General features: G+C 36.8%; 2 protein-coding genes across 8 annotated transcripts in view; one reads left to right on the forward strand and one right to left on the reverse strand.

The window, feature by feature from the left end:
* LOC127661662 (C-myc promoter-binding protein-like) overlaps positions 1-5,457 on the forward strand; it is a 40,987-nt gene extending 35,530 nt beyond the window's left edge. For both annotated transcript variants that reach the window (XM_052152477.1, XM_052152478.1), the window contains 6 exons: positions 119-224; positions 1,756-1,974; positions 2,096-2,210; positions 2,801-2,963; positions 3,088-3,152; positions 3,711-5,457. In XM_052152477.1, coding sequence (XP_052008437.1) covers positions 119-224; positions 1,756-1,974; positions 2,096-2,210; positions 2,801-2,963; positions 3,088-3,152; positions 3,711-3,847 — 805 coding nt within the window. In that variant the 3' untranslated portion in view covers positions 3,848-5,457. The remainder of the gene's footprint in view (positions 1-118; positions 225-1,755; positions 1,975-2,095; positions 2,211-2,800; positions 2,964-3,087; positions 3,153-3,710) is intronic.
* An 82-nt stretch (positions 5,458-5,539) lies between these two features.
* Positions 5,540-21,693, reverse strand: part of LOC127661610 (sodium/potassium/calcium exchanger 1-like) — a 30,818-nt gene continuing 14,664 nt past the window's right edge. The window contains exons 4-12 of one of the 6 annotated variants that reach the window (XM_052152379.1): positions 20,541-20,603; positions 20,020-20,128; positions 13,954-14,004; positions 13,644-13,727; positions 12,988-13,076; positions 10,727-10,993; positions 10,396-10,485; positions 8,391-8,557; positions 5,540-7,123 (exon numbers count right to left, since the gene is read on the reverse strand). In XM_052152379.1, the coding sequence (XP_052008339.1) occupies positions 6,874-7,123; positions 8,391-8,557; positions 10,396-10,485; positions 10,727-10,993; positions 12,988-13,076; positions 13,644-13,727; positions 13,954-14,004; positions 20,020-20,128; positions 20,541-20,603 (1,170 nt within the window). In that variant the 3' untranslated portion in view covers positions 5,540-6,873. Of the gene's footprint in view, positions 7,124-8,390; positions 8,558-10,395; positions 10,486-10,726; positions 10,994-12,987; positions 13,080-13,643; positions 13,728-13,953; positions 14,005-20,019; positions 20,129-20,540; positions 20,604-21,693 lie in introns of all 6 variants that reach the window. The other 5 variants (XM_052152381.1, XM_052152380.1, XM_052152382.1 and 2 more) reach the window with 5 other exon arrangements.

Here is a 21,693-nt window from a genome sequence, read left to right on the forward strand (position 1 = left end):
CACTCAGTCTGCAACCAAAACAAAATAAATATTGCCACACAGAAAGGAATCAGCTTGGCTGTTTGTCACAACTATACCATAAGCAACAATCCTTAACATTATTCATACTGTGTTACAGAGCCCCCTCTCAAGTAACACATTCTTGCCAGACAGATCTGGAAGAGGATCTTGTACAAGTTTGTGGTGCCACTGGCAATCTATCCAGCAATGGCAATAAAGACCCTGTAAGGCTGAATTTCTTGCTCTACATTTCATTACATTATAGTGTTTTGGATCATTAGATGGTGTTTAAAGCTGAAGTCTGTAATTCCTGCACTACTAATATCACCAAACATAAGTACAAAATTCAAACAGGTTTCCCGAACAATTCACCTGCAATGTTGCTGTGTCGGGCCTGTCTGAATGCTCAGATAAACAGAGCTATGTTTTTTTAGTGCAACAGTGTTTATACATTTCTGGAGACTACCCTATAAATGCTGTAGCAACTGCATACAAACTAGCAACCATTTAGTGCACCCTAGCAACCAAAACCCACTGAATGCCATTCAAAATGGCTTAGATGGATATCTCCTGATCAGAATATGCTACAGAGGTGAGAGTTGGCTTGATTGAATTGGGTGAGCAATCAGTCTTCAAGTACCATCATGGAAACTACTTAGCCACACCCCAGCAACCAATTAAAGCACCCTAGCAACCAAATCCCATTGACTTCCAATAAAAATCTATAGCGTATGTAAAGTATGTAACTTTTTCTTATGTAAAAATACGTTCTACTATCCCAGTTTATTGTTCATTGACAACTACAGTATAAGCAAGCCATTCTGACACACTGAGCTTCCCAGGCACTATCAAAACATTCATGTTTATTTTTTGTGTATAGCTCCACCCATCACTTTCTATCTCAAACTATAGCGAGAGTTTGCGGCGTGTCTACTTGTAGTAAGCTGTTCAGCCGGTAGAATATGAGCATCCATGGCAGACGTGTACAGAGGAGAAGAAATTCAAAGACTTGCTAGGCAGAGATAGAGAATGGAGTGAAACCAAAATGAACATTGGCATTGCATTTACAAGGTGTAGGACAATTTGGAGTTCGATTGAGACAACAAACATGATGAGTAGCTTCGCAACAGGTAAACTTCACTCAAGATATTGCCACATAAGTTAGCTCATTACTGTCTAGCTCCAGATAGATTTGTAAGATACTCAGAATATGTATCATTAAGCTTACTGGTTACCAGAAGAACCATCCTACCTCATGTGCTAGATCCCTCGCACACCCAGCCATCGTTCAATCCGGTGATGTTATCGGACGACCCAATTCCTCTGCTACGCTTTCTGTCTGGTGTTTATATGCCATAGTGGTCTTGTTCATTACAACGTTAAACGTTTATCAACTTATAGCCTATTTGTTCATAGGGAATCAGAGAATGTGAAAGGGTCTGATGAGTCTAAAGGCTGCTGGCAAAGGTTGTTTAAGAACATACTTCATTTTTGTAATTCTGTTTGGTGCCACTAGTAGCGCAGAAATGTCGTACCTCACCATTAATCGGGCATATTAAGATGGGATAAGAGAATGTATTTTAACATAGAAAAAATTTAAATTCTTGTTCTTTGCCTCACCAATTTGTACATTTATCCAAGAAAAACTAGGATTTTTAGATTTCTGCTCTTAGTTGTGCTGATCCGATTGTTTTTGGCCAAAAGGTTTATGCTCTTTACGATGCTGGTAGTCAGTTTGATGTTTCTGTACCATAGGAGCCAGTAACCGTGCCCTACCTGAGTCCTCTGGTACTTTGGAAAGAACTGGAGAGCTTGCTGGAGAATGAGGGGGACCAGGCCATCTCGTCTGCAGCCATTGTGGATCACCATCCCATTGTGTTCTGGAACCTGGTGTGGTTTTTCCGTAGGCTGGATCTGCCCAGCAGCCTGGCAGGACTCTATCTGAGCTCCAGACACTACAGCAAAGATGCTCAGGTGGGACATTTGAGAATTGTCACATGGTGCTACAGCACTTGGTGTTTTAATGAATTAATATTTTGTAATGCATTGAATTTTAGTGACAGCTTGCATCAATATTATTTATGTTTTCTTGCAGCCTCCGCAAAGTGCATCAGAGGACAGTAAGAATGTCTTGGTCCAGATCCTGTGGGACAACCCTAAACTGCATCAAGACCCCATCCAGCCCTGCTACCTGCTCTGGAAATCATATTGTAAGAATATGCCCTGCAAAGTCATGCAAACAAAGAAAAGTGAGCTTTATGACTGTAAATGTGCCTGAAAGCATTCCCATATTTGGAGCTGCTGGTAAAACGCATAAACAAATTGCCTTTGATTGAAGATCCCTTACATGGAAGAAGGGAAGTGAGCCACTTCCACTAATAGAAAATAGTGTGGGCTCTTTTGATCTGAGCCAGTAAGCAACCACCTAGCTACCATACAGAAGTTTAGCAATGTACAAAATATCACTCAGAATACCTTAACAACAGCAAAGCAATGCCCTGTCACATTTCCTTCTGAAAAGGGAAAAATCTAGTTTTATGCTATAATGATGTTTTGTTGACACATTTTACCCAAAACAATTTGCAGTACACATTTTACAAGGTCAGACTTCCTTGGATCCTTGATCTTTGTTCCTAAGTACAAAAATGTTTAACTCAGCAACTCAGGCTTTCTGTTTTTTTGTGGGGTTGGGACATTTAATTTAGCAGCCCAAAGCTTTAACTACAGCACTATCTCTTTCTTAATGATATTCATGCAGAAAACTGTCCAACTTTCATAGCGGGTGCTCTCGTTTTTATAGGTGCAAATCCCACTGTATCTGCTGCGCTGTGGGAGGAGGAGCAGGCTGTGAGCTTGGAGCTGCTGCAGAGTGTCGTGAAGAGCATCCAGAAGAACGATGTCTATCAGCCCATGAGTCAAATACTACAGCTACTGGGCACCAGATTGGGCTTTGTCAGACAACGGTAGGACCACAATGCTTGTGCCTCAAAATAAGTTTCATGTTTTGTTCAAAAAAAAGACATAGAATTAAATAAGAAGCATTTCTAAATTCCTAATCACAATCTCTCTTCATTGTTTCATATACAGGAGCTTATATAGAGATATTCTCTTCTTGTCCTTGGTGGCTTTGGGCAAAAGTAGCATAAATATCGGTGAGTTGACTGGTTTTTGATAACGTATGCCAATGAAGCTCATGATATGAAAGGAATATTCTGGGTTCAATACAAGTTAAACTCAATCGACAGCATTTGTGGCATAATGTTGATTACTACAAATGTATTTTGACAAAAAAAAAAAAAATTACTGTTAGGCAATTTTTGGAAGGTTTAAAGGGTTTTTGTTGTAATCAATATTATGCCACAAATGCTGTTGATTGAGCTTAACTTATATACTTATACTTATAGCATTTTTCGTTTTTTATTTTCCAGAAAAGGAGACCAAAAATATTGATGACTCATTTACAGAGATTTTTGTCCAATCAAATGTGATTAAGATTATATAGTAGAATGAGAATATCCCTTCCACTAATACCACCTGAAACCAACTACCAAATAGGGTGATGGCTGTTTGGTTACTAAAGCATATTGGCTATTTAAAAAAAACAGTCTCACCCAAAGTATATACGTCAACAGGACAGAAAACTGCACTCGTCACATGATTTCATTAGGTCTTTATCAGTATTGTACCTAACATGTGTTTTATATCCACAGATGCATTTGATCGTGAATACAAAATGGCATATGACCGTATGAGCCCCAGCCAGGTCAAGATGACTCACAATTGTGACCGGCCACCCAGTGCTGGAGTCATGGAGTGTAGGAGAACTTTTGGGCTGCCCACTCTGTGAATCGCCTTCATTTATAATCTCATTCCTCCCTCTTTCCTTACATTCATCACATAGATCAAGGCATCCAGAGATCTAAGAGGTCTAAGGCCCAGCCAAAGAAGGAAAAATAAACTTTCATTCATATGATCCTAAACCTTCAGTGTAACCAAAGCTACCTCTGGCTCCCATGAGGTCCCTTTAGAGACAGAGAAAAGCAGTTCCTGGATGTCTATGTGACTATCGTACACTACCTGTGAATATACCATTTTCTCTTGTCTGAGATCATGTCCTTTACCTCGTATTTCCTCCCTCACATTACCTTTGCTCATCTACCTAATATCTGGATCCTTAACCCTTCCTAGAAGCTTTGGGCCACATTCAAATGTGCTAGATCCACTCAGGTAAACTTGAGTTGTGAGGTCATTCTAGATTTAAAGCAAAAGCTTGTGCTCAGGTCATTCCATCGCTCTTTAGATGACATAGAGTTGATTTGGGACCAGTAGCTGTAGAACAATCAAATTCGATTCATGTTTAGTATAGAAGCACAATGAGCAACCCAAACACACATAGTCTGCTTCTGACCATCTATGGGCAGTTGTATATGTCACGTACAAAGAGACTTTTGTATACAAAGTCTGTTATTATTTTGAATAATTGTATTATACAGTTATATTTTAAAACTGGAATTTGTTATAACTGATATGTCTCCATTTGTAAAGAATATGCTGTGCGTCATGTATAGGTTTCACTTTGAATGTGTAGTGTTTGCTGTCCTGGTCCCGGAGACCAGTTGTATGGTGACTGTCAGTGACACTGTTGTTTTAATACCTGAGGTACAAAACTGGAAAAAATATTATTATATGAATTGTGAGACAGTGTACACGGTAATACATATGTTTGATGGGATTTTGAACTGAGAAATGCCTTATTGCAGGATGGACCAATCATGTAAGAACAGAATGGAGAAAAACAGGGTATAAAAAGTAAAGTATATAAAAAGCGTAAAAAATGGACTGTTAATGTGATTTTTACTTCCTGTTGCAATATTATTACAAAAAATTATTATTACAATTTTTTTTTTTTTGGCTAATGAGGCTGTCATTTTTATATTTTGAAAATATGTTTTCCATTATACATTGATGCATAAACACGGATTGCATTGTCAACATACATTAATTACCAATTTCATGAAGTATCAGGGTATACATGCACTTACAGTATTTAGACGATTCAAACTCAAACATACAGTAACTGAAACTACAATAGTACAAGTACAACAGATAATACTGCCCCAAGCATTTTGGAAAAAGGATTTGGAAATACTTATTTTGTTTATTGACCTGATGCTGTGTAAAACTACAAATATACAATTAACACTGCTGTTAATGTTTTAGCAGTTTTTATATCACCTGCTTTTTGACTCCATATGGCATGGTAGTGAAAAAACTGTTAATATGTAAGGTGATTCGTTTTCTTTTTTTTTTTTTTTTTTTTAAATAATTTTATGTTATAGGGCAATGTGCTTTACATATCAATTCTTATGTTACTTCTATTTATATTTGTATACATCATTTTGTCAGATCTGAGACAGATCTATAAAAATGTTTATAACTGTAAATAAACACACTCAAACTGGCTCCAGTATGTTTGTGTTACTGTCAATGGATTGATTATTTATAAGAGAGTGAGACATTTGCCGCAATTGAAACCCCATTTAATTTTGCGTGATACCGACAAGTGAATATTTACAATGAACTCTCAATAGACATCAATACAGTGTGCGACAGTCAGCAGGACAATTCTGTCTATTCCGCATTGTTCAAACAGCAATGTGGCATTTGTATGGAAATTCACAACTGTTTGTATCAAAATAACATTGATTACATTAGAATAAGTTAAGACATTTTTAGATTCTACTTTTATGTTGAAAAAATTGTAAATCATAATTTTACAAACAGCACAAGTGCTGCATTTAAAACGCTCTCTAATGGAATCGTTTCGCAAAAAAAATAATTCAATGCAGAATATGATTAAATTGATAATATTACATAATATACAATAAGCTCACAATTCTTCCACATTTTGTGAATTCTGCTTACACTTTGGAAAGAAAAACTCACTCATACTGTAGCTATATCTAAAAATCCACAACATCAAATAATACAATTGCAACATAAAATTCATCAAATACAAAATTGGAAACAAATTTTCATCACAGACAAAAATTAAAGGGGCATTTCCTGTTTTTGCCATGTTTCTATGTTATGGCAATGGCATGTAATCTTTGTGATTCAGTTTGTCAATAAATTAATATTTTGCATGCTTGTTTTCATATAAACGCATATAGGACTAAATAGTAAATTGGCATCATCTTCTCAGATTTTCACAGATCATTATAGATTTCCATATTCAGTATACTGTGGCCCTGTCCCAAACAGCATACTTAATGTGAATATGTGGTCTACTGGCTTTTGTTTGCATGTTTGTGATGTCCAGAAGACAGTAGGGTGTCCCATTTGTCATTTTACAGTTCAAAAGGGTGCTCAAGTGTGCTTCCCTATGTGGCCTCGATACACCGTCGATATGACCTTTTGCAAAGCCCACACTGGTGCAGACCTTACAGCAGTTGATTCAGCATTACATCAACAAAATGTGGACTCAGAGAGTACCATTTTGGACAGGGCCTGTGACTTTACTTACTATGACACATTAATGGGCATTTCATTTAAAAGGGACAATTCACACAAAAATGTACATTTTGTCATAATTTACTCACCCTCATGTTGGGATGTTAGCCCTTCATTGTTTAAACTACAAGGGAAATGAATGGTGACAGACTAACAAACATCTTTTGACAGAAGAAAGTCTTGGAACAACATGAGGGTGAGTAAATGATGAACGAATACCACACTGAGTCCTGGGATGCTTTAAATACATTATACTTTATATGTAAAGTGATAAATAAGAGCATTTTTATTGGTGAAGCATGACATGAGAGTCTTCATTCAGTGCTGGCTGAATGTTAAGTTTGATCAAAACTGTTGTGCTCAGATGGACACAGGACATACAATGATCCGATCCTCCAGCATGACACTGAGCACCAGGAACACAAAGTAGAGGATGAACATGGTGAATCCCAACACTTTATTCATCCTCCACTTACAGGCAGCAATGGAGATGATGACAAAAAGAAGCATGATGAACAGCAGCACAATAGCACAGAAGAGCCCATTACTGCTCACAGTCACAGGGGCCAGCGAATTATATAGCGAGTAAATCAACCAGGGCACCGGCAGCCTGCAAGAGTGATATAAAGTATTTGGATACTTAAGCCACACTTATGTCAAAGACACAACAGAATTTCAAAACAAACACTCCAATTACTCATAAATAATATTGTATATGTTTACAATCTTATGATAAACAGAAAGTTGAAAAAAGAATTTGTTAGCTCTGATCTCCCAGCAAAAAGACTTATTTTCTTCTACAAGATGGCAGCAAGTACTATGGAAAATATTTTTTCCTCCATTAACTTCCATCAAAAAATGCAGATCTAAAATGTTGGTGGCAACATTTTAGCCCTCACAGATGTGCTTGTCCATAGACAATTTTATAATTTTCAGTTCATGCACCACCCCAATTTTCAGCAAATATCTCAGCCTCTGAGTAGACTAGAAGATCAATCTAGGTGTCATCAAAAAGCTAAGAACTTCTCCTTCGCGATTATATATTTTATCAACAACAATTTTATTAACAATAGTCGATCAAATATATTTCCAATGATTTGGTTAGCATGCTTTTCCTGCAGGACTGCATATTTTGTTCTGAACATCCAAAATATAACATAGACAAGTCAAAATTGGCAAATGTTTTAGAAAACTGTTAAGAAGTTAAAAAGTTAAGAGCAGTTATAAAATTTGAGGCTTTGATCAGCACATAAAAGAGTTGTTTTTATTTGATGTCTAACAGAAATTTTATTTCACTTTGTGATTCTTTTGAAAATCTTTTGTATTTGGGAAACAAAATAAATGGTATAGTCACATGAGAATGGGAGCTTTCATTTGATGTATGACTTGTCTATTTAAGTGCTATGTGAAAGACTTTTATATTAATATTTCTACCACATTATATCTAGGTGGCACTTATTTGCAACACGGACGTTTTCAGCCCTAATGTTGTTATTTTATGTAACATAATTGCAAAAGTGATGGTGTTTTATGAAAAGTTCAGATTCTAAGCTTTCAAATGATATGCCATATGCCTGACTTATGTATCCGAGGACTTTAGCGTTTTAAGTTTAAACTTAGTTCGCAATATAGCGTCCGCCTTTGGACCCACGACATAGCTGATAAGATGAACTACACCTGACCTGTGATTACTCTACTAGTGTTTAAAAGTGAAGTTATCTCTAAGAAAAGGTCTAACATTGTTGTTTGCTGCTGCCCCTTGGTTTGTTATTTTGTTAAGTGTCCTTTATTCAAGATAACTGGATGTCACATTTCTAATCATCAGGCATTTGGCTCATTGATTATTTTCAAAACACCACTATGTTTTAATCGCTTACCCCATGGTGATGTCAAATATGTTGCTGCCCACAGAGCTTGAGACAGCCATGTCTCCCAAGCCTTTACGAGCCACAATCACACTAGTGATAAGATCAGGAATGGATGTTCCTGCAGCCAGAATGGTCAGACCCATAATCTCCTCTGAGATGCCGATGGTCTCACCCACCTAGGAAAGAAAATATTGATGAATAATGTGCACTGTATAGCAGTATGTTTACTGATAAATTTCAGCGTATAAGGAAGGAACAGAATGAAACTAGGCCCAAAATTTTTTTGAACAATTATGCCACAATTAGAAATGTATTAATTTAATTGCATTAGATAATAAAATATCAAACCAAAAGGCATCTGAAAAAAAATTGTCTTACACCTTTTAGTGGTTCATCACACATTGAATGTTCTGGGTTTAATACAAGTTAAGCTCAGTTGACAGCATTTGTGGCATAATGTTGATTACCACAAATCCCTCCTGAGACTCATCCCTCCTTTTCTGTAAAAAAAAGCTAAAATATGGGTTACAGGGGGCCTGGGTAGCTCAGCGAGTAAAGATGCTGACTTCCACACCTGGAGTCACGAGTTCGAATCCAGGGTGTGCTGAGTGACTCCAGGGTGTGCTGAGTGACTCCAGGGTGTGCTGAGTGACTCCAGGGTGTGCTGAGTGACCAGTTGACTCGGTTGCTAGGGAGGGTAGAGTCACATGGGGTCGCTATAATGTGGTTCGCTCTCAGTGGGGCATGTGGTGAGTTGTGTGTGGATGCCGCGGAGAACAGCATGAAGCCTCCATATGTGCTATGTCACCACGGTAACGTGCTCAACAAGCTACGTGATAAGATACGTGGATTGGTGGTCTCAGACATGGAGGCAACTGAGATTTGTCCTCCGCTACCCGGATTGAGGTGAGTCACTATATGTAACCACGAGGACCTAGAGCGAATCGGGAATTGGGCATTCCAAATTGGGGAGAAAATAAAAAATAATAATAATTTAAAAGAAACAATCTGGGTTACAGTGATGCACTTAAAATGGAAGTGAATGGGGCCAAAGCAGGAACTATAAACTAAATGTTTTTCCTTTCAGTTAATTCTGAGAAAAAAAATTATTTTTTCATTCCAGTTCAGAAGTTCCGTAAAAATAAAAGAACGGTTAATAACGTTATTTTTAAATTACAGTACTGTGCACTAAGGGGTGGGTGAAATACCAATTGCAGTGTTGCCAGATCTGGCAAGAGCAACAACCAACATGGTCTGGAAAAACAAGCCCAAAATAAGAGAAAAGAAGCAATTATTTTTTTCCTTTGTGGTGAATTTATCAGCATAGAAATCATAACAAGCAGTTAATTAACAGTTAAGTATAACTTTAATTACAAATCTGTATTAATGCATCATATCTAACAATAATTTAGTGACGGTCGTTTCAGGGTTTACGACATTATGTCATCATGGCAAAGAAGCTGTAAAATTGTATTTTACTTTGCACAGAAAAGGTAAGTAAATGATCTCGTCACACTTAAAATCATGTTAACACACATAATGTTTAAGTCTTGTGGCTAAACTTTTGAAATAGTGAGTATTTTAACGTTACGGATTGGCCCCTATTCACTTCCATTGTAAGTGCCCAGATTTTTTAATAAAAGGACAGGATTGAAATAAATTTTTATGGTAATCAGCATTATGCCACAAATGCTGTTGATTGAGCTTAACTTGTATTAAATCCGGAATATTCCTTTAACTATAAACATGTTCCACTAACATTTGACAACCATAAGTGTCCCAATACATCATTATAAACAGTATATCTGTTGTTCTATAATTATAAACTCATCAAACTTGTTTTAAATGTTAGCTGAACAATTTTGCTTGTGTTATCTTTCTTTAAAATAAATCTACTTGCTTATGTATATTGCTATCTAATGCAAATACATGCCATTTTAACTGTGGCTTAAGTGTCTAAATGCTTTTTGGGGCTACTGAATAAAAAAAAAAACACAGAGGTTTCGTAGCTGACCTGATGTGCCCACCACACCATAAGATAGGAAAATATAGCAATCCATACTATAGATCCAAGGAATGTGATGGCAAAGAATCTCTTTGATGCCTGTGAAACACCATTAAAAATAATTATTCATGTCAATGCTATTAAATGTCCTCACAAAGCATAAATATTACATAGATAAAGAGCTAAACTTAAATTTTAGTAATTAATTTTCTTTATTTATCCTCTTGATAGTTGCCTATTAAAATTGTATTGATATTTTAAAACAGTGACAACTTATCAGAAAGTAAAACATTGCTAATCATGTGATCATGCATATTGGGATGTTTTGTTTGGTTTTTACAGGATTTCTGACGTCTGGGATGGTCAGCCACAATGGGAACACGATGGGCAGCAGAAACAAATACACGGCTTGTTTACGTCTGGTGTCTGGCCATTCTAAGGACAGAGGTTCTTCACTATCCTCGTCCTCTTCAGCTTCATCTTCATTTTCATCATTATCATCAATGTCCTCATCACTGTCATCATCGCTGCCATCTTCCTCACTGCTGTCTGAGCCGTCTGGCCCTCCTGACTTCACTGATCCACCTCCTGATGCAATGTCTCCATCCTTAACACAGAGCCAAAAACAGACGTTGTTCCAAACCTGTATGACTTTGTACTTCTGTGAAACACAAAAGGTGAATTTCTGAAGAATATCCTGAAGAACACACTGGCCACTTTATTCCATATAAGGAAAGTAAATAAGGACTGGGGCTGTCAAGCTTCAAAATGACAAAAGGAAAGCACTATTAAAGTATCACAAATATGGTCTATACATCTTGTACACTATTTCCAAGTCTTCTGAAGACATCACACATTTGTGTGAAGAACGGACCAAAATGTAAGATGTTATTCCTCATTCCCTCAGCATATTAAAAAAAATAAGACAAAGCAAGAAATCTGCGTTTACATGGCATTTGAAATAATCACGTAATTTGCTTTTGACATCAAATCGTGAAAACGCATGCACACAAAACGTGCGCACATTGGATAAGCTGCTAAGAAGGCCGGTTAATAAGTTTACATGCAATGCGAAATTGGTGTAATGGACAAAAATCTACCCGTGTCGATCGATTTATTCGTGCCATGTTTATGACCTTACACTATAGAATATTTTTATATATCAAACATAGAAAAAGTACTTAGTTAATCGTTCAGTTAATAATTGAATTAATATGTATGCAATATGCAGTGATCTAAAAATGGCAATGTGTAATCAATGTAATATGAATAACTGTATTATCAATGTTATTCAATATGTTGTATATTTAATCATTCTTTTATTTATTTAATACTCTGATTTACTCTGCAGTTTGAAACTATGGAAAACAGCTTAGCTTGCGGTCTCTCTCTCTGTGTAAGGCCATTCTTGGTCAAGGGAAAATAAGTTTATGTGATACAGACCGTGAGAGATCTAGGGAAACAAGAGAAGGGATGCAGGTGTCAAGCAAATGAGTAAGGAGTTTTCTATTAAACTTTGTATGACCCAAAGGGAGGTGCGCATGGGGATATTAAAAGGAAAATTGAATGAGCATAGCTGGTGCTGATAATGCCATGTTTGCCAAAAAAGGCATTGAGATGAAACAGCAAGGTGACCAGCTGGAAGGGAGATGGTGACGACGAAACTAGGGTGGCATAAGATGATTTTATTGGATGAAGAGGCCATTACTCAAAGAGAGAGGGTGAAACAGAAGCTGTATAAATGATGCATTTTTCTGAAGTGTCATTTCAGATGCTAAGTGATCAACTGGTATCTTGGCTTTGTTGCTTTGTTCAATAAAGTCTAATCTTTGATATCTGGAACCCCTGGACTTTGAGAGTTTTCTTGCTAAGAGACTTTTCAAAACACCACTATATTTTAATCGCTTACCCCATGGTGATGTCAAATATGTTGCTTGCCACAGAGCTTGAGACAGCCATGTCTCCCAAGCCGACAAATGAAAGTCATTAGATGCATTTACATGACCACACACACGTTGTCGAGCATAGTCGGTGTAAGTATGTGCATGTAAACGTGCTCAGTGAGTTGAAATTGAGAACAGGATCAGTCCAATTTTTGAATAATCATTCAGACCAGTTCAGTGAACCAGATCCATTGATTCATTGATAGGATCCGACTCAAAAGAATGATTTGTTCAGAAATCGGACATCACTATGAACTCTCATTATCATACTGTTTTTGCTGTCAAGATGTACAGTGAAAAATGACATATTTCGGTCTGTTCTCACAAAACAACTGGATTGCTTCAGAAGACATGATTAAACCCACTGGAGTTTTATGGATTACTTTTATGCTGACTTTATCTCCTTTTTGGTGCTTTTGGAGTTCTGGTCACCATTCACTTGCATTGTTTGGACCAACAGAGCTGAAATATTCTTCTAAAAATATTTGTTTGTGTACTGCAGAAGAAAGAAAGTCATACACATCTTGAATGGCATGAGGGTGACTAAATGATGAGAAAATATTCATTTCTGCATGAACTTTATCCCCTTTAAAAGCACTCAGGTGTATCAGAGTGTGTCTATTCCTCTAGACTGTTTGAGACACAGGAATGGGCCCACCTTTTGTGTCTCAGGTTTTTTAGTGTCATCTTCTTCCTTGGGTGCAGCAGCCGTGTCTTTGGAATCCTTAGGCGGCTCTGTCTGATCACCTACTAAGATATTTTTAAATGTAAATCACAAAAAGAAAGCACAAATACTGAAATACACATTCAGTCACGTTTGCAATCACTTCAGAAATGTAGCAATACTACAAGCTCCTCTCTCAGATATGGAGTGAAGATTTCCTCAATAGGAGTGAGGCACTTCAGATTGAATAATATCACTATATCATTTGGCAGCAATTTCAAATGCTACAGTTGCGGCACAAGATAATCCTCTCTGATTCCAAGCATCTCATATTTAATTCATGAGATAGAGCTTGGTCATTATGTCAGCTAATGTGTAAAGCAGCTCTCAAGTAGAAACAAATGGTGGAAACATGGAATGTGGGATGCTGTGTGTGTAGAGGGCAAAACGGGGCAAACTCCTGGCAGTGTGCCCTCTCTTTGTACCTTTCATCCAGTACACAGCTGGTGCGTAAACACTTGTGGAAATTCAACATTGATAACCATTTTGAATATGCAACAGAGCTCATCTGTGAAATAGCACAATGCACTGACCTCTCTACAAAGCTCTGTGCAATTATAATAGAACAGACTAAGATTACAAGATCTCACCTTCACCAGATTTTTCCTTCTTTTTGCTCTCTACTTTCCCCCGGGCCATGTCGTTCAAAATCTGAGCCTTGTCTTTAAATTTCACTGCAAACCAGGAAAGGAAGAATATAGCTGTGATATTTATCTTGAATGTACTTGACTGACACTGTCAGGGTCAACAATGACAGTAGTACGACACTTAAAAAAAAAGACCTAATTATACAAGGCGTAATACAAAACGATAATGTAATTACCTCACATTTCACAGGCTACTACAACAAAGCAAACAAACACATTACAAGAATGACATCACAAACACTAAGCCCCTTACCTTTACATTCCAAAGAGCTTCTAGCCTTTGCATCGCCATTAAACACTGACTCTAATGAGTAAAAGTAGATTCATATACAATAAATGCCATAGTGAGTGTCACAAATCTTCCATGTAAACCTCCCAATATCCTTAAAAAACACTTAAATGTGCATATTCAGACTGAAGGCCATCAGCCAAAGCAGACCCTTGACCCAAACCACTGACACCATAGCGACTTCACCGACAGGGTTCCAGCTTTACACATATGCATGTCGGCCATCAAGGAGACACGCAAGAATTGAAAAATAATAGTACGATATCAAAATTACTCCATACAGTGCATTCAGTAAGTATTCAGACCCCTTAATTTGTTTTCACATTTTGTTAGGTTGCAGCCTCATGCTAAAACGCTTTTAATTGTTTGTTTTAAAATCTACACAATATACACCATAATGACAAAGCAAAAAACTGATTTTTGATAACTTTGCAAATTTATTAAAAAGAAAGAACTGAAATATCGCAATGACATAAGAATTCAGACCCTTAACTCAGTCCTTAGTTGAAACACCATTGGCAGCGATTACAGCCTCAAGTCTTTTTGGGAATGATGCGACAAGGTATGCACACCTGGATTTATTTTCTGCCATTCTTCTCTGCAGATCCTCTCAAGCTCTGTCAGGTTGGATGGGGACCGTCGGTGGACATCCATTTTCAGACCTCTCCAGAGATGTTCGATTGGGTTCAAGTCCTGGGCCTCTCAAGGACATTCAAAGAGTTCTCCCTAAGCCACTCTTGTGTTGTCTTGGCTGTGTGCTTATTGTCGAGTCTGAGCGCTCTGGACCAGGTTTTCATTAAGGATATCCCTGTATTTTGCTGCATTCAGCTTTCCTTCATCACTGACCAGTCCCCCAATTCCTGCCGCTGAAAAACACCACCACAGCATAATGCTACCACCATGCTTCACTGTTGAGATGTATTGCACAGGTGATGAGTATGACGCTTGGAATTGAGGCCAAACAGTTCAATCTTCGTTTCATCAGACCAGAGAATCTTGTTACTCACAGTTTAAGTCTTTGTGTGTCTTATACTGATGAGAGGCTTCCATCTGGCCACTCTGCCATAAAGTCCAGATCGGTGGAGTGTTGCAGTGATGGTTGTCCTTCTGCAAGTTTCTCTCATCTCCACTCAACCAGAGTGGCCATCAGGTTCTTGGTCACCTCTTTTACCAAGGCCCTTCTCCCCCAGTTGCTCAGTTTGGCCGGGTGGTCAGCTCTAGGAAGTAGGAGTCCTGGTTGATCCAAACTTCTTCCATTTAAGAATTATAAAGGCCACTGTGATCTTGGGAACATTCAATGCAGCTGAAGGTTTTTGCAACCTTCCCCAGATCTGTGCCTCAACACAATCCTGTCTCTGAGCTCTGCAGGCAGTTCCTTTGACCTCATGGATTGGTTTTGCTCTGACATGCATTTTCAGCTGTGAGACCGGTGTGTGCCTTTCCAAATCACATCCAGTTAATTGAATTTGCCACGGGTGGATTCATATCAATGTGTAGAAACATCTCAAAGATGATCCAGAGAAATGGGATGCACCTGAGCTAAATTTCAAGTGTCATGACAAAAGGTCTGAATACTTACGTCAATGTGATATTTCAGTTTTTTATTTTGAATACATTTGCAAAGTTATCAAAAATCTGTTTTTTGCTTTGCCATTATGTGGTATGGAGAGTAGATTAATGATTTAAAAAAATTATTTGAAGCATTTTAGCATAATGCTGCAACATAAAATGTGAAGAAGTAAAAACGAAGGGGTCTGAATACTTTCTGAATGTACTGTATATGAGATATACAGTGGGGCCCAAAAGTTTGAGATTACCACATTGAAAATCTGGGAATCAAAATAATTTTTTATTGTAAATCTGGAAATAAACAACACTGAAAACAAAGAAATACTATGACATAAAAATCTCTATGGTCTCTATATTTTGCATCTCTAGGTTCTGTTTTTTATTCAACTTCTTACTTAAATTGTTCTGCTGATAATATAATGTTTTATTTAAAAAATAAATAAATAAATACAAAATTGGTCTAAGAAAAGTTCTTTTTTTTTCCTGCTTGTTCAATTTACTTATTTAAAATTAACTAAAGCAACACAATTCTAGAACATTTTGTCACAGCTTGATTTCACTGAGTTCTGTCAAATAAATTGAAGTTTACTTAATCAATTTGAGTTAGGACTACATGAATCATTTTTGTGGTGTAAATACAGGTGAAACTCGAAAAATTAGAATATCGTGCAAAAGTTCATTAAGTTGAAAAAATTCAACTTAAAAGGTGAAACTAATATACTATATAGACTCATTACAAGCAAAGTAAGATATTTCAAGCCTCTATTTGATATAATTTTGATGATTATGGCTTACAGCTTATGAAAACCCCAAATTCAGAATCTCAGAAAATTAGAATATTACATGAAATCAATAAAAAAAAGGATTTTAAATACAGAAATGTCGGTCCTCTGAAAAGTATAATCATGCATATGTACTCAGTACTTGGTTTGGGCCCCTTTTGCATTAATTACTGCCTCAATGCGGCGTGGCATGGATGCTATCAGCCTGTGGCACTGCTGAGGTGTTATGGAAGACAAAGATGCTTCAATAGCGGCCTTCAGCTCTTCTGCATTGTTTGGTCTCATGTCTCTCATCTTTCTCTTAGCAATGCCCCATAGATTCTCTATGGGGTTCAGGTCAGGCGAGTTTGCTGGCCAATCAAGCACAGTAATACCATGGTCATTGAACCAGGTTTTGGTACTTTTGGCAGTGTGGGCAGGTGCCAAGTCCTGCTGGAAAATGAAGTCAGCATCTCCATAAAGCTTGTCTGCTGAAGGAAGCATGAAGTGCTCTAAAATGTCCCGGTAGACGGCTGCGTTGACTCTGGACTTAATAAAGCACAGTGGACCAACACCAGCTGATGACATGGCTCCCCAAACCAACACAGACTGTGGAAACTTCACACTGGACTTCAAGCATCTTGGATTGTGTGCCTCTCCATTCTTCCTCCAGACTGTGGGACCTTGGTTTCCAAATGAGATGCAAAATTTGCTCTCATCAGAAAAGAGGACTTTGGACCACTGAGCAACAGACCAGTTCTTTTTTTCTTTAGCCCAGGTAAGACGTTTGACATTTGAAGCCCATGTCCAGGACCCGTCTGTGTGTGGTGGCTCTTGATGCAGTAACTCCAGCCTCAGTCCACTCCTTGTGAAGCTCCCCACACATTTGAATGGCCTTTTCCTGACAATCCTCTCCAGGCTACGGTCATCCCTGCTGCTTGTGCACCTTTTTCTTCCACACTTTTCCCTTCCACTTAACTTTCTATTAATGTGCTTTGATACAGCACTTTGAGAACATCCAACTTCTTTTGCAATTACCTTTTGAGGCTTTCCCTCCTTGTGGAGGGTGTCAATGATGGTTTTCTGCACAACTGTCAGGTCAGCAGTCTTCCCCATGATTGTGAATTCAACTGAACCAGACTGAGAGACCATTTAAAGGTTCAGGAACCCTTTGCAGGTGTTTAGCTGATTAGAGTGTGACACTTTGAGCCTACAATACTGAACCTTTTCACAATATTCTAATTTTGTGAGATTCTGAATTTGGGGTTTTCATAAGCTGTAAGCCATAATCATCAAAATTATATCAAATAAAGGCTTGAAATATCTTACTTTGCTTGTAATGAGTCTATATAATATATTAGTTTCACCTTTTAAGTTGAATTACTGAAATTAATGAACTTTTGCACGATATTCTAATTTTTCGAGTTTCACCTGTATAGCATTGATCAAACTGGGCAGGGGATTTCCATTTCCCAGCATGCTTTGCATGGGACACGATAGGGAGAGAAAATGATAAAATTAAGTATTATTTTATGTGCTTTTGTGCAAGATAAAAATAAAGGGGAGACTTGTTAGTGTTTAATGTTTTTTGTTGAGATTCAGAAGAGTTTCTGTTATGTTGGTGTTTTTGGGGTTACTGTTATGGTGAAGAGTGGAGCTTGAGCTAACAATGAGGACAGGTTGGCATTGTACATTAAATTATTTGCTTGCTTTCTTGAGTAAATGCTGTATTAATCATAGCGTAGTTACTTAATTACACTCTGTAGTGCTTGTAACCAGCATGTTTTAATATGCTTACTAATGATAGGCGACACCACTTACTTTCTTTTGGATCTGATACCAATAATTTAAAGTCCAATATCGTTGATACCAATACCGATACTTTTATAAAAAAAATTTTTTATTTTTTTTGTGATATCTTGGGATAAAATGGGTCATTTATAATATTATTTTTAGTCATAATTCAAGTAGTTTTTTTTTTTTTTACATGTGTTTGCTTAATCAGAAAATTATTAGACTTCTGTTTTGTTTACCCTTACAAAAACTAAACATGTTTTCACTACACTAAACATACAGTATTTTAACCATGGTATTTAGTTAAACCATAGTTACCACACAATTAACCATGCTTACTACTACAATATTACTGTAGTAAAACCATGGTTAACTATTTTTTTAATTACTTTTTAACAACAATAACACAAACTCATTTTAAGAAATGTCTTTAGATATGTTGTTATTTTAGTGTGAATTTACTCCAGAAGATGTTTCTCTGATTTTCTATCATTACCTCTACAAGACACTGAACTCTCTTGTTTGAATGAGTCTTATGACAGCGCAAGCACTTGTCTGCTTGTGCCTTTCAGCATTTATGAATATTAAGATGAGCGGAAGAAGAAATAGTTCCAATCCTGCACAAGAATTTGCTAATATATACCCTTTTTATTACACATTGAAGCTTATGATTATTGTTCATGTTCAGGGTAGTTTAAAAAACATACATTTTAGAATCTATATTTTTGTGTGAGGAGCAATATTTTTGATACAACACCAGTATCGGAAGCATCGATTCTTTAGGATTGATCCGCCCATCCCTAATGCTAACATCCATTTTTACAAGCTAGTACATAAAGAAATAAAAAAAGAGATTTGAGTTACATTTACACATTCAATTTAGTTGGGTTTACTCATTTCAGCTATGTTCTCTCTAAACAAAGTGCTTGTGTTGAGATTACATAGTCATTTTAATTTAAGAAATATAATTTTAAACATGTGGAACCACTGGCCACGACTGAATCAAGTTCAACAAAAGAGCTATTTTTGGAGTGCAGACTTTTGGATCACACAAAATACTTTTGAGATCACAGTGATGATATTTTTAATGACACATTTGTTGTTATGCTTATATAATAGTGTTTCTACATACTAGTTCATCTCTGTCATTTCACACACAATTTCATTAAAATCCCATGTGAAATGAGAAAAAACTAATGTATGTTTAAATGGCGACAAACATGTTGAAGTGACATGACAAAATGTCATAGAGCCATTGCTGTAAGCCAATCACTCTCTCACTACTATGAATCACTCTCCACTCCACCGACTGAGAAAGAGCTATTTATCTTCTTAGTTTAAATTTGGACTTAGTGCTGTCATCATATGCAACATGCGTTGCTAATCCATTTGTACTGGGAGAAGGACAAACTACACTTCTGAACTTCATACAACATAAACTACATGATCGGTATTTTGATCTTCATACAATTTGTTTATTAACTTAATATCAGTATCTGATAATACAAAAGGTGCTGGCAACAGTCTGTAAAAGGTATAACCATAAAAATCAGAAACTGTAGAATGTGAAGCCATAAAGAATTAGGAACTTCAATATCTATTTCTAGAGATGTAACCATTTTAAGTCCCTCTCTTATGTCCCAATCATCTCAATACCTAAAACAATGTATAAATAATAGTTTACATCTCCTTTTGTTTTCAATTAAAGAAAGAAAGTAATCCGGGATTTTAACAACATTAGAGTGATTCAATGATGACACAATTTTTATTTTTGGGTTAACTATCCTTTAAACCACCAAAATTGTAACAAGGTAACATCATACAAAGGAGGAAATCAAGAACGCTTCATGCTATGTTTGCTAAATGAGTTCTCATTATGCGGACACAGACACTGAAGTGCTCTTACCCTCTCCAAGAGGATCCAGTGTGTGAATCATCAGCTGAAAGATGGTGTTTCTCATGGTGCTGTTGTGTAGAGAAGCAGAACTGCCCCCGCGCTGCAGAGTGGGCTTCAGCTACACAAGAGTGAAAAATGCTCATGCTACATTATCTTGTGAAGAAAATTTACATTTGCACCAGAAAATTATATTTGACAGTAGTAGAATATAAATATAAATACTATACACATTGTTAAATATCATGTTAATAATTAATAATTTCATATGAATATAACAGAAAAAAATTGTCTTTCAGGCTATCATATGTGTATCTGATAAGTCTTTATCGTCTTTTAAAGGTGATGTGTATCATTTTTCTTTGCTAAAATACTCCTGTCCCAGCATAATATACAGAGATAACTTCATGGACAAGTATGTCATTTCTACATTAGATTGATTTCCCTGAAATGTGTAAAAGTGTGGTTCTCTAGTGCTATTAAAACTTTGTTCTGTTTGTTTGAGAAGCTTTTCATTGAATGGTTTATATTACCTTTAATTGATTGTTGTTTTCTGGTTCAGGTGGCCTGTTGTCTTCACCTGAGGTCCCATTGTCCTGTGTGCAACAACAATTTGAAACATTAAAGAGTCACCGATTTGACCTTTGATTTTCTTTGATGAAGCCTTTTCTGCCTGACTTTCACCTCTTCTTTTACTGTTAAAGGTGAGATTAAATGTGACTACACTGCAGCAAAATTGATCAAATGAGGTTTACAAATATTGCACTGCTATCACATACTGGCTGGCTCCAGTTACACATGTACACAATGTATGCTTATAGACCAACATACTACACAGTTTTTTTGTAATTACTGGAACAATCAAGTTGTCTTAATTAAACTGTATTTGAAATATCAAGTTTTGGGCTCATAACTCAAATATCTAAGATCCATAAAAAATTTCTCAAAAATCCATAGACTTGTGATTTTAAGTGTTAATAACTATGCGGAATACCCACAATGCCTTGTGCTTGAATTATTTCATTATGTTTCCTTGGTTAAATGGACATTCAAATAGCTGTTATCAAGAATTCATAGACATTTTAGCTCTTTTGTAATATTATTTATGCTGTTTCTTTGCAAATAGTTGTCTCGTGTGTTGTCACGATCCGTTTCCCTGTTGGTCAAGGTGGACCCTGTTAACTCTATTTTAGGTCTTCTATGCATGAGCAACTGAAGTACAGGTGTCTATGAATTTCTGTGGAGGATCAATATTTAAGTCCTTTTTATGATAAATCTCCACTTTCACATTCTACTTCAGATTCTCCTTCTTTTGTTTTTAGCAATTCGCATGCTTCTTGCATATTGGGTAAGGAGAAGAATTTATAGTAAAAAAAAACAAAAACTAAATTGTTTCTCACCCACACCTATCATATCACTTCTGAATATATGGCTTTATCCACTGGAGTCTTATGAATTACTTTTATGCTGCCTTTATGTGCTATTTGGAGCTTCAAACATTTGGTACCCATTCACTTCTTTTTGAGGACCTACAGAGCTGAAATATATTTGTGTTCAGCAGAAAAATAAGGTACACAAATCTGTCTATGCATTTCTGTGGAGGAATATTGTAGCAAGGTAAGCAGGAGAAGGGGAGGGAGATTGTGAAGCAACACCAATCCCATTACAGATTGCTGATAGGGTGGC

This window comes from Xyrauchen texanus, chromosome 21 (genome assembly GCF_025860055.1).
Source record: "Xyrauchen texanus isolate HMW12.3.18 chromosome 21, RBS_HiC_50CHRs, whole genome shotgun sequence".
Classification (NCBI taxonomy): Eukaryota; Metazoa; Chordata; class Actinopteri; order Cypriniformes; family Catostomidae; genus Xyrauchen; species Xyrauchen texanus.